The 12,160-nt window shown below is 40.5% G+C and overlaps 1 protein-coding gene across 9 annotated transcripts in view; it reads right to left on the reverse strand.

Annotated features, from left to right (window-relative positions):
* The window catches only part of LOC114649938 (protein furry homolog), a 471,909-nt gene that overhangs the window by 66,798 nt on the left and 392,951 nt on the right, over nucleotides 1–12,160 (reverse strand). For all 9 annotated transcript variants that reach the window (XM_051927180.1, XM_051927178.1, XM_051927177.1 and 6 more), the window contains 3 exons: nucleotides 8,375–8,457; nucleotides 6,503–6,653; nucleotides 1,908–2,011 (listed from right to left, as the gene is read on the reverse strand). In XM_051927180.1, the coding sequence (XP_051783140.1) occupies nucleotides 1,908–2,011; nucleotides 6,503–6,653; nucleotides 8,375–8,457 (338 nt within the window). The remainder of the gene's footprint in view (nucleotides 1–1,907; nucleotides 2,012–6,502; nucleotides 6,654–8,374; nucleotides 8,458–12,160) is intronic.

Below are 12,160 nucleotides of genomic sequence, written 5' to 3' on the forward strand. Positions count from 1 at the left end.
GTTTGCACCTTCTCCCAGTATCTCTGCACTTTTTTGGTTGCTCCTGTTTCTTCTGACATCCCAGCAGGTTAGCCTGGCCATTCTAAATTGACTTTGTAAATTAAAAATGGCCATGTGCATGAGCAGGCCATCTGATGGAATGACGCTCCTTCCAAACTCCATCCTACAGTGCAGGCTCTGGTCCCCAGCATGCACAAACCTGGTTAAGAGGGCCTCCAGTCCCTGGCATGCCCAAACTGGGTTAAGAGGGGTTCAGAATGTTAAGCTATTGACATTTACATTATGAGGAACAATTAAAAATTGGTTAAATATGGCAGTTATCTGCAACTAGGACTTAGCAGTCAGTTAGCATGCTCAGTTGCTGCAAGGCCATTGGATACTTTAGCTTTTCTTAAAGTAGTCCTTTTTAACACTGTTACCTGAGAAGAACATTTAATATTAAACGAGTCAAAATTAGGTTAACATTTGAATGGCGGAAACAATTTATTCACAAAACATACTTCATATGTGCAAGATGATTTACAGGAATGTCTCAACCTGTTTGCCATCGTGTTCAACATGTACCATATGTGGCACATAAATTGTCCACAAAAATTGTATATAATTATATGCATAGCAGTACCATTAGTGTTAACATAATTTTGACTGACCCTGCATTTGGCTTAGTGAGATACAATGTATTTATTGTGTTGCAATTTTAAAATCAGGAAATAAAAAAAAATCATTTTTGTGACAAACGATTGGAAGGTTGTATCTGGTGAAGTGACAAAAACAGAAACTAATTATGCTCTGGTGGAAAATTCAACTAGTAGTCAAAAACTAATGTTTTAAACAAAACGAAAAATCCACTTGGAAAGGTCCAATTAGCTGAAAGAGGTGACATTTTAGTTTGACAAAGACACAAAAAATTGTGTAGTTACACATAGCAAATAATACTGAAGATAACTTAATTATGTTGGAAACAATTAAAGAAAATTAGGACAGACAAATTAAAGGAATGTATGAGGCAGGCAGCTTTTTATACCACAATCTAAGTGTGTGGAGGATCTTCTGATCAATGGAAAAAATATCAAATGTGTTAATTTAATATAAAACTAATGGAGAAAGCATTTAAAATGAGAAGTTTCATTATGACAGGCCCAGTATGAACTGGGATGGCAAGGGGTCACAATTTTCATAATTTTGGCTCTGTACTCCACCCCAATGGATTTGAAATTAAGCAATCATTATGTGATTGAAGTGTAGTCGTTCTGCTTTAATTTAAAGGCATGTAACAAAATATTGTGTGAGCTATTTAGGAAAGACAGGCATTTTTATACATGGACCCCCCATTTTCAGGGCCTCAAAAGTATTTGGACAAACTAACGTAATCATGAATATAATGTTAATTTCCAACATTTGGTACTAAATCCTTTATAGCCAATGACTGCCTGAAGTTGGGAACCCATTGCCATCTCCAAGTGTTTGGTTTCCACTCTGCTGATGGATTGCCAGGCCTTTACTGTAGCTCTCTTCAGGTGCTGCTTGTTCTTTGGACTTTCTGCCATCAGTGTTTGGGATCTCCAGTCCCCTTAATACCCTAAGATGAGCTTATTAGGTTGCCCTGTGTGAAGTAAGTGTGTCTGTGTGTGTGACCGGGCCCAGCAATGGTCTGCTGTCCAGTCCAGGGTTAGTCCCTGCCTTGCGTCTGCTACTGCCTGAGATTAGCAATGTACCTCCTGCATCCCTGACCTGACTTACATGTACTTGAGAAAGTCTTGTTAATTTGTGCTGCTTGAAGCATGCACCAACTATTACTGTATTTATTGCAAGGTCTCAAATACAACAAATATCAGACCTAACGATTGTAGGTATGGCATACTACTTCAGTGGTGTGTCACCTACTGTCATTGGCTCAAAGTACCCACCTAAAAACAAGGCGTGGAGTAAAAGAGGCAAGTGCAGCGCCCAGTCCTCTCTGACACTGTGATCAACCACCATTTCAGTCATGAAGATAACAGCTATGTTACATCTGAAATTAAAAAATTAAAAAAAGGCACAGACGAGTATATTAGTGAAATGATTTACAGCATTTAATCAGATATTTTACTGAATTCACTCCCAGATAAAGCAAGTACTTTAAATGTAAAAAGTTATTTATTTAATCTTCCCCACACCCTGATTCCCTTTTCTCCAAGAGAAGTGCTTTCTAACAGATTTTCCTGTTTGTTTGGGTGGAGAACAATAACACAGGCAGCAGACAGGACAGGACAGGACATTCTTAACATTCACCAGTGCACACCGGCCGGCGCACATTCACTCTTTCACGTCTTGCCAGACAATTACTTACTGACGTTTAAACTGAAATCGAGTGACACAGAATGATTACTAGTGTGCTCTGCTTGAGCTCCTCCTTTTAAACTCAAGGCAATGTTTTCAAGAAAGACTTGGATAGAGAAAAGACGTGGGTTATCAGTTAAAGAATCCAGGATGGAGCCTAGGAATTTCAGTCTTGAACTTTTGACTCTGATTAAATCTTAGAGGGAGTTAAACCTCAGAATCCCAAAGGGAGAAGGTGTGGCAAACATCTACTTTTGAAACTAATTTCATTTAAAACGTTTGTTTATATTTTCTACACTGTACATAGCCATGTTTCATATGTAGGACTGTCTGGGGCAGCACAGTGGTTAGCTGTGCTGAGTCACAGATTCAATTCCCGGCTAAGCCAAGGTCTTAGTTTTATGGGAGTATTTCATTTTTTTCCATATGTCTCAGAAGTGCAAGAGTGAGAGTAAAGCTGACTGTTTATTATAAATAAAGTGTTCCCACCGACAGCATGCCACTCCATCCAGGGTTAGTTCCTGTCTATCCAATGACCCAAAGCAGCTCTACAGTGAACAAAAAACTGCATTCAGACTCCAGTTCTATGTGACTTATCCAGAACGGTTTGAAACATGATTTTATATTTCTTGTAATTTATTATAGAGCAGTTTGAACGTGTAGAGTAAACTACTTTGCTGCTCTCCTCTTTGTTTCTACTTAAACTTCATCAGCTTCAACAACATTGTGAAAATGAGACACAACAGTAGGTATCCCTTTCTTGAAGCAAAGCCAGAATGTGTGTTGGTCAGCCAGAAGTCTGCTCGACATTTTTCAGAACTTGTGAAGCCTTTTATCAACAGCATTATCTGTGTGTGTATTTTTAACATCCTGTGAATGTTCTAATTCCTTCCCCACCACAAGAAATTCTTATGGAATGCACTGTTCTGAGATGCAGTAGCATGCAAGTCCTTTCAAATTAACCACAGAATAAGTTGAAGACATTTCCTATTAATTTTCACAAAAGTACACAAAGTTGCAAATTTTTAGGGCAACCACCATACTGTAAACAGTCAAGTCCATACATATTTCGACTGGGACACAATTTTCATAATTTTGACTCTGTATGCCACCGTGATGGATTTGGATGTGACTGAAGTGTAGACTTTCAGATTTAATTTAAGGGGTTTACCAAAAATATTGTATTAGCTATTTAGGAATGACACAGACATTTTTTATACATGGTCCCCCTGTTTTCATACAGTCATATGAAAAAGGTTGGGAACCCCTCTTAATTCTTTGGATTTTTGTTTATCATTGGCTGAGCTTTCAAAGTAGCAACTTCCTTTTAATATATGATACGGCTTATGAAAACAGTAGTATTCATTCAGCAGTGACATTAAGTTTACTGGATTAACAGGAAATATGCAATATGCATCATATCAAAATTAGACAGGTACATAAATTTGGGCACCCCAACAGAGATATTACATCAATACTTAGTTGAGCCTCCTTTTGCAAATATAACAGCCTCTAGATGCCTTCAATAGCCTTTGATGAGTGTCTGGATTCTGGATGGAGGTATTTTTGACCATTCTTCCATACAAAATCTCTCCAGTTCAGTTAAATTTAATGGCTGCCGAGCATGGACAGCCTGCTTCAAAGCATTCCATTGATTTTCGATGATATTCAAGTCAGGGGACTGTGACTGCCATTCCAGAAAACTACTTCTCCCTCTGCATGAATGCCTTTGTAGATTTCCAACTGTGTTTTGGGTCATTGTCTTGTTGGAATATCCAACCCCTGTGTAACTTCAACTTTGCGACTGATGCTTGAACACTATCCTGAAGAATCTGTTGATATTGGGTTGAATTCATCCGACCCTCCACTTTAACAAGGGCCCCTGTCCCTGAACTAGCCACACAGCATGATGGAACCTCCACCAAATTTGACTGTAAGTAGCGGTGTTTTTCTTGGAATGTGGTGTTGTTCTTCTGCCATGCAAAGCGCTTTTTGTTATGCCCACATAACTCAATTTTTGTCTCATCAGTCCAAAGCACTTTGTTCCAAAATAAATCTGAGCATTTGCATACAACAAGTGACTGATTGTGGCGTGAGTGCAGAAAGGGCTTCTTTCTCACCACCCTGCCATACAGATGTTCTTTGTGCAAATTGTGCTGAATTGTAGAACGATGAACAGATACACCATCTGCAGCAAGATGTTCTTGCAGGTCTTTGGAAGTGATCTGTGGGTTGTCTGTAACCATTCTCAAAATCCTGCACATATGACGCTCCTGTATGTTTCTTGCCCTGCCAGACTTGCTGGGTTTAACAGCAACTGTGCCTGTGGCCTTCCATTTCCTGATTACATTCCTTACAGTTGAAACTGACAGTTTAAACCTCTGAGATAGCATTTTGTAGCCTTCCCCTTAAACATGATACTGAACAATCTTTGTTTTCAGATCTTTTGAGAGTTGCTTTGAGGATCCCATGCTGTCATTCTTCAGAGGAGAGTCAAAGGGAAGCACAACTTGCAACTGACCACCTTAAATACCTTTTCTCATGATTGGACACACTTGTCAATGAAGTTCAAGGCTTAACGAGCTAATCCAACCAATTTGGTGTTGCAAGTAATCAGCATTGAGAAGTTACATGGATTCAAATCAGAAAAAAAAAACTGAATACAACCCCAAGATGTTATGCGAATTAATATGAATAATATGAATAATGTTGCATCTGTGCCACAATGTTTTCCGAAATGTACTATACAGGTCGTAAAATTAATAATTCCAAATATCATATATACCTATGTCTCCGTTTTTTTTTTTTTTTTTGTCAGTGCGGCTTTGACATCATGGACCATAAGGTGCATACTAATTCAGTGTGAGCAGGAACACTCAGTAAAACTGAATAAAAAAAATCAAGAGACGGTGACATACGAAGAAGGCAGATTCACCAGCGTTTGTTTGTCAGCTTTTATCCCTCTAGATCAGAGAATGTCCAGTTCCATTGCCTCAAAACACCACTCAAATCTACAGTTATTCCCAGGGATGGAACAGCAGGCTGCTTGCTGCTTGTCTTTATCAGCACATTTACAGGACAAAAGACGCTGACGGAGAGGTGCGAACGGATTTAAGGTGGGCCGGATTTACGAGTTTTTTCATAGGCATTGGTAATTCTAGTGTTAATTAAACTGAGAATGCATGGTGAATTCCAATTTAGTTCCTAGTGGAACTGGAGTTGCACGTACCTCTAAGAAAACAGAACTGGAACAGTTTTGGAACGAGAGAGCAAAGAACTGAAATCCACTAAGTTGTGGAGAGGATTGTCTGACTTTCTAAGCATTACCAACATTATGAATCAAGTAAACCCCCTATCTCTCTGTTTTTCTTTCCTCCAAAAGAATCTACTGCAAAGTTCAACCAAAGAAGAGAACAAAGCTGCATGTTTGGATTCTGTGTTTTTAGGACAGGATCACCCCACAGCCTTTTTCATGATAAAACACAAACTTTCAGCATGCTGTGCAACTCAGGAAACTGCAATGCATGTTGCTATCCATGACCAATATGGCCTCCAGAAAAGGCATGGCAAAGAATTTCACACCATTTTTTACAAGTGCATTGTCAAATGGCAGATTAAACTTGCCAAGTCTTCCTTAGGAGGGATAACCTAACTATTGATTAACCCATCCATCCATCCATCCATCCTCTAATCAACTTGTCCAGTTCAGAGTAATGAAACATAATCCATTGAAAAACTTTCTTTAAAACAATATATAGGTAGCTCATTTAATTTGAACTTGGAAATGTCATCTGAACAGTTTGTCTAGATGTCAAATGAAGAAGAAGGTGAGGCGACCTGCTTATTGTGACTTGAAATCGGGAAGAAAACTTGGCAGCCTTGTAGTTTAACATCCAATGCCTTAGCTATAAGGCAACTCTGTGAGCCTTAGCAAAAAGAAGAAGAAAATAAAAGAATATAGAGGAGATGGGTTATCTGTTCATAAGTGAAGATATGGCTCCCATTCACCCACACCAAAAACTGGCTTACATTTACAAGACAATGGGAGGCTGCTGTTCATTTCAACAGAACAAAATGAACGGATGGAACACTGAAATAAGAGCCTGGACAAATGAAACACTTAAAACAGAACACTGCAATGACAGTACATCCAAATAGCTTTTCTAACTTAATTTCCACTTGCCTGTGTAGGGGTACTCTTGGGGTGATGGTTTCTGGGAGGAAGTCGACTAGTGGTGCCCAGCAGCCACCACTGATAGGCATTGGCAACGGCTGTGGCTGATTTGTTTCCATGACGTTCATCAACCAGCCAGTGTAGGGTGGAGCAGGGTCATCTGCGGGTAGAAAGCACCATGACACAAGATTAGCATTCTCAAATATGCTATGAATGTGAATGACTCCCTTCTTCTGTCTCCTGATACCTGGTTTGCACTAGCCTTGAAGTATTTGATCTTAAATGAAATCACTTAGGCCACCCCAAACCAAACAGTGCTGGTATAAAGCCACATCCTTCAGGCCGTCTATTATCTGGGCTATCTGGCACACCCTGTCTTTATGTCAATCTCAATAGAATAGAAAATACGCAAGCATGTGCCTATGGCAATGTGCCTTGACATATTCCAGTTCCCTCTGTAACTATACTGTGTTGTTGCAACAACCAAGGACCTAATGGAAATCAGTACATGAAGAAATCATTTCTAAAATGAAGACTATTTAGATCCATAATACTTATTTTCTTTCCATTGACGCACTGAACACACTGTTATGATAAAGTGAGGAAGCAGAAATTTAATGTAATGTTCTCAAATCTACTTATCTACTTTAAAGTCAAAGGAAACAAAAAAGCAAAATTCACAAATAAACGTTAATATCCCTGATTTTACTCTAGCGACATCATGTTAGAACTCTCATGGCCCTTGGTGTCGCTAATACCCTGAGCCTTCTGTTGCCCTTAAGTTTAATGCCACTTCCCCTGCTAGTGAAAAACTTCTTGTCTAAACTCACTGGTCTCTCTCGCACTCATAACCGATTGAACCAGGCATTTTTGGGTAACTGTAATTGCGTTCTCTCTAGAATCCTGGAGGAGAGGAGACTTAACATTTCTTTCCCCAGGCAACTTTCTCTCCCTCTTGCATGCCCTCCTAAATTTTCCAAGAATACCCAGCACACATACAGGCCATACTAGACCCTAGCCGCTCATGTTCCCACGCTGGCGTATCTAACTGTCTTTGTCTCTGCCGATATGGTTCTCCGTCTCTGAGGTTTCCTGTAGGACTTCTCTCTGCCCTGTGCTGTCCAAGCGATGTATTTGTTTCAGTCAAACACCTGGCAATACACTACACATTCCTTTTCCATGGTCAAAATGTTTAGTTTCAAAGCTTACCTTAGTTCACAACTTAAAATGTCAACAAGTAGCCTACAAAATATAATATCATCTAACAGTACTTAAACAAAAACTCAGTTATGTAGTTTGGTTGCATTTTTACATGGGCTGTTCTGCCAGCTTCAGTGCAATATTGTGTAAAAAAAAAAAAAAAAAAAGCTGTAACGTAAAACTCCTGTAACATGCACAGTCAATTTGTGAGGATTATGCAATAACATACAATACATCTTTGCCCAGGAAAAGATTCAATTTCAAGAATGAAGCATGAAGTGTGTCGTTTTCAAAAGAAAACACCCCACGGTGTCCATCAGACATGGTAGACACACTCTGAGAGCATAGAAAATCAATCCTAAGTCTGTTTATTCTCTAGTCTTTTTGAAGTGGTAAAGCTGCACCTTAACCAGACATTATCCTCCATGTCTGAAAGACTAAAGGCAGGCTCAGCCAATGTTTCTTAAAAGAGGCTGCTGAGCAAAATCAATCATCCACTCCTAATTAAAAAGTAGCTGGCTTTCAATAAAGTACCCAGACACGATCAGTGTCTTTAAATTCGTCCCATCCTGCTATCTGGTGCAGACACACAGCACTGTAATCGTGAAGTATTCTGCCCCCACGCAACTCATAAATGTTTGTTATGCTAAGCAATCCCCAGACGTCTAAAGAATCACTTACTTTTTTCTTCATCATAGGATCCTCCAGAGCTATTGCTGTATCTCGACTCCAATCTTGTGTGAACTTTGATCATGTTACTGAATCTAGGAATTAAAAAACAGCACTACACTATGAGTATAATAAAGCAACACTCTACCATGAAGAAGCTAAGTGGTTAGCACTGCTGCCTCACAAATCATGTATCCTGAAGTTCAAGCCTCATGTCCAGTTGCTGTCTGTGTGGACTTGGTATGTTCTCTGCACGTCTGTGTGAATTTTCTGCCCAGATTCCTCAGAGGCATGCTGATTAGTTTAATTGGCGATGGTGAGTCTACTCTGGCCCTGTGCGCACGTGTCAGTGGACCTTGCCTTGGACTGATGCCTTGCCCAGAGTTCTGCTGAGATATGCTTGGACCTCACTCTGTGACCCTGAATTAGATTAAGGGAGTTTCAGAATGTATGTTTGTGCTCTCTGAGTGGTCAGTCATTGGCATTTTAGTACTTACTGACCACATTTGACTGGGGTTCACATCCCAGGTGATCCCTGCATGAAGTGAGAATGTTTTTCTCGTGCCCATGTGGGTTTCCACCAGGTGCTTCCCTTTCACAGATCAAAGACAAGTAGATTGGAGAATTGGTGCTGCTACATTAGCTCTTGTGTGTATGTGTGTGTTCACCCTGTGTTGGACTGACGCCCTGTGCAGGGGTTGTTCCTGCCTTATGCCCTATGCTTGCTTAGTCATGGATAAATGGGTTAAGAAAATGGATGGATTAACCTTTCTATTCAACCATCTAGTTAATTACAGGTTCAAGGGAAAGCAAAGAAGACCCTTGATAAGTTGTCAGTCCATCACAAAGCACACCTTCATATACACAAATTCACTTGGGATGTAGGTGGAAACCGGGTTAGCAGAAGAAAAATGTATGCAAGCACAGGGAGAAGGCGACATCTTCACACAGAAAGTGCTTGGTCCAAGATTCCAACTGAAGTCACTAAAAACTCTGATATTATAGCACTGAACCCCCTATTGTATCAGTCAATCAATTTAAGAACCTGGAATTAATTTGGTCCAAGGCAGGGCACGCTCACTCATATAAAGGCACAGTTGTTAGGATTACAGCATCCTGGGTATGAATTCTGCGTTACTGTCACTGAATCTACAGTTTGCATGTCCTTTTTCCATATGCCTAAAAGATGTGAATGTTGGGTTAACCCTGTGCAAGTTTCAAAGGCTGATTCCTGCCTTGTGCCCAGTGTTGCTGGAATAGGCTCCAGAGAGAAGTTTAAAAATGTATGTGAATAACATAACACTTTGGGATGTGGGAGGAAATGGGAGTACAATACTTGGAGGAGGCCCACATGGTGAGAATTCCAGACAAACAGAGTGACTAACATTGACCTCGTTTCCCAGAGCTGGAAGGGCAGAGTGCTTAGCACTGGACAGCTGTGCTGTTCATATTCCATATTGATACTAACCTTCCTTTCAAGACGGCAACTGTGAAAGTTTCCAAACTGGGATGTTGAAATCAAGAGGAAGCATCCAGAAAGAAGGGTGTGGAAAGCATGGGTGAGAAGGTGCAAAAATAAAAAGAATGCAGCCAGGCTGCTGTGGAAGGAGAGAACAAATATGCATGGAGAGGCCCTCTTTTAGTAAAAAGGACGCTACAGGTTTAGCTGAGGAACTCATAAGAAACCTTTAAGGACAGCAGGGACGCAATAAGACAGAGGTGGCCATGGTTTTGAATTTATACATCTGTGGCTCTCATTTCTGTTACAGGAGAATTGATTTTCTGTCTTGTTTTGTAGCTGAGCATACAGAGCGAAAACTTGAAAACGCAGAAAAGGAGCCAATGCCATGGATATCGCACAGGCTGCAGTTTGGGTAGAGGAACAGGACTGAAAGTACCCCAAATATTTTGAAGGTGACCACCTGTTGGTTAGTGTTCATATGTAGAATGGTAAATCTGTTTCAACTTCCTATTCATGCTCAGTGTGGGACTTTCAGAAAAATAATTCACCTGCCAGTGCTTCAATTAAAAAAGTATCTAAACTAATAAAAAGTATTCACCCCCTTGGAAGCTTTCACATTTTATTATTATACAACATTGAATCACAATGGATTTAATTTGGCTGTTCTCATGCTGATGAACAGGAAAATGCTCTTTAATGTCAACGTGAAAACAAATCTCTGCCAAATGGTCTAAATTAGTTACAAATATAAAACAAAAAACTGATGGATTACACAAATATTCACTCCCGCTTAAGTTGTATTTAGTAGATGCACCTTTGGCAGCCTTGAGTCTATGTGCACAGGCCTTTGCCTCCATAACCTTTGCACATTTGGACTCTGCATTTCTCTTCATTATTCTCTTGATTTCTGTTTATAAACTGCTCAAGCCCTGTCAGGTGTCATGGGGATTGTGAGTGAACAGCCTTTTTCAAGTCCAGCAATACATTCTCAATTGGATTGAGATCTGGACTCTGACTCGGCCACTCTAAAACATTCACATTGTTGTTTTGAAGCCATTCCTATGTAGCTTTGGCTTTATGCTTGGGTCGTTGTCCTGCTGTACAACAAATCTTCTCTCAAGGTGCAGGTTTCTTGCAGACTCCCATCAGGTTTTCCTTCAGACTTTCTCTGTATTTTGCTGCATTCAATTTGTCCTCTAATTTCACAAGACTTTCAGGGCCTGCTGCAGAGGAATATCACCAAAAAATGATACTGCCACCACCATGCTTCATGGTGGGGATGGTGTTTTTGTGATAATGTGCACTGTTTGGCTTACCCCAAACATGTTGTTTAGCCTGATGATCCAACAGCTCAATTTTGATCTCATCAGGCTATAGAAATTTATACCAGTTGACTTTAGAGCCTACTATGGGCCTTCTATAGCCAAGATATCATGTGGGATTTTTTTAACAGTCGCTTTCTCTTTCCTGCTCTCCCATAAAGTTGCGACTGGTGAAGTACTCAGTCTCTACAATCTCACCCACTGCAGCTTGTAACTCCTTCAGAGTTCTCATTGGTGTCTTGGTGCCTCGGTCGCTAGTCTTCTACTGGCACCACCACTGAATTTTTGTCAATGGCCTGCTCTAGGCAGATTTACAGATGTGTCATGCTCTTTCCATAGTATTCTGTGACTTCTAAACCAGAGAGGATTATGTGTCATATTAAATTAATGTGATCATTTTTTAATGTATTATATTTTAATTTAGATCACTTTGCAGAGGGCGGCACGGTGGCGCAGTGGGTAGCGCTGCTGCCTCGCAGTTGGGAGACCTGGGGACCCGGGTTCGCTTCCCGGGTCCTCCCTGCGTGGAGTTTGCATGTTCTCCCCGTGTCTGCGTGGGTTTCCTCCGGGCGCTCCGGTTTCCTCCCACAGTCCAAAGACATGCAGGTTAGGTGGATTGGCGATTCTAAATTGGCCCTAGTGTGTGCTTGGTGTTTGTGTGTGTCCTGCGGTGGGTTGGCACCCTGCCCGGGATTGGTTCCTGCCTTGTGCCCTGTGTTGGCTGGGATTGGCTCCAGCAGACCCCCGTGACCCTGTGTTCGGATTCAGCGGGTTGGAAAATGGATGGATGGATGGATCACTTTGCAGAGATCTGTTTTAACTTTGACATTATTTTTCTGTTACTCAGTGCCAGAAAAGCCAAACTAAATCTACTGTGATTCATTATGGTATAACAATAAAATATGAAAACGTCCATGGGGTGAATACTTTTGTAGGCACTGTATATACTGTATAACTAATTTCTGCAAAGTACATGAGGATAGTGTTTACTATAGTAAGACAACATGTACAATT

The sequence above is a fragment of the Erpetoichthys calabaricus genome, chromosome 4 (genome assembly GCF_900747795.2).
Source record: "Erpetoichthys calabaricus chromosome 4, fErpCal1.3, whole genome shotgun sequence".
NCBI classification, from domain to species: domain Eukaryota; kingdom Metazoa; phylum Chordata; class Cladistia; order Polypteriformes; family Polypteridae; genus Erpetoichthys; species Erpetoichthys calabaricus.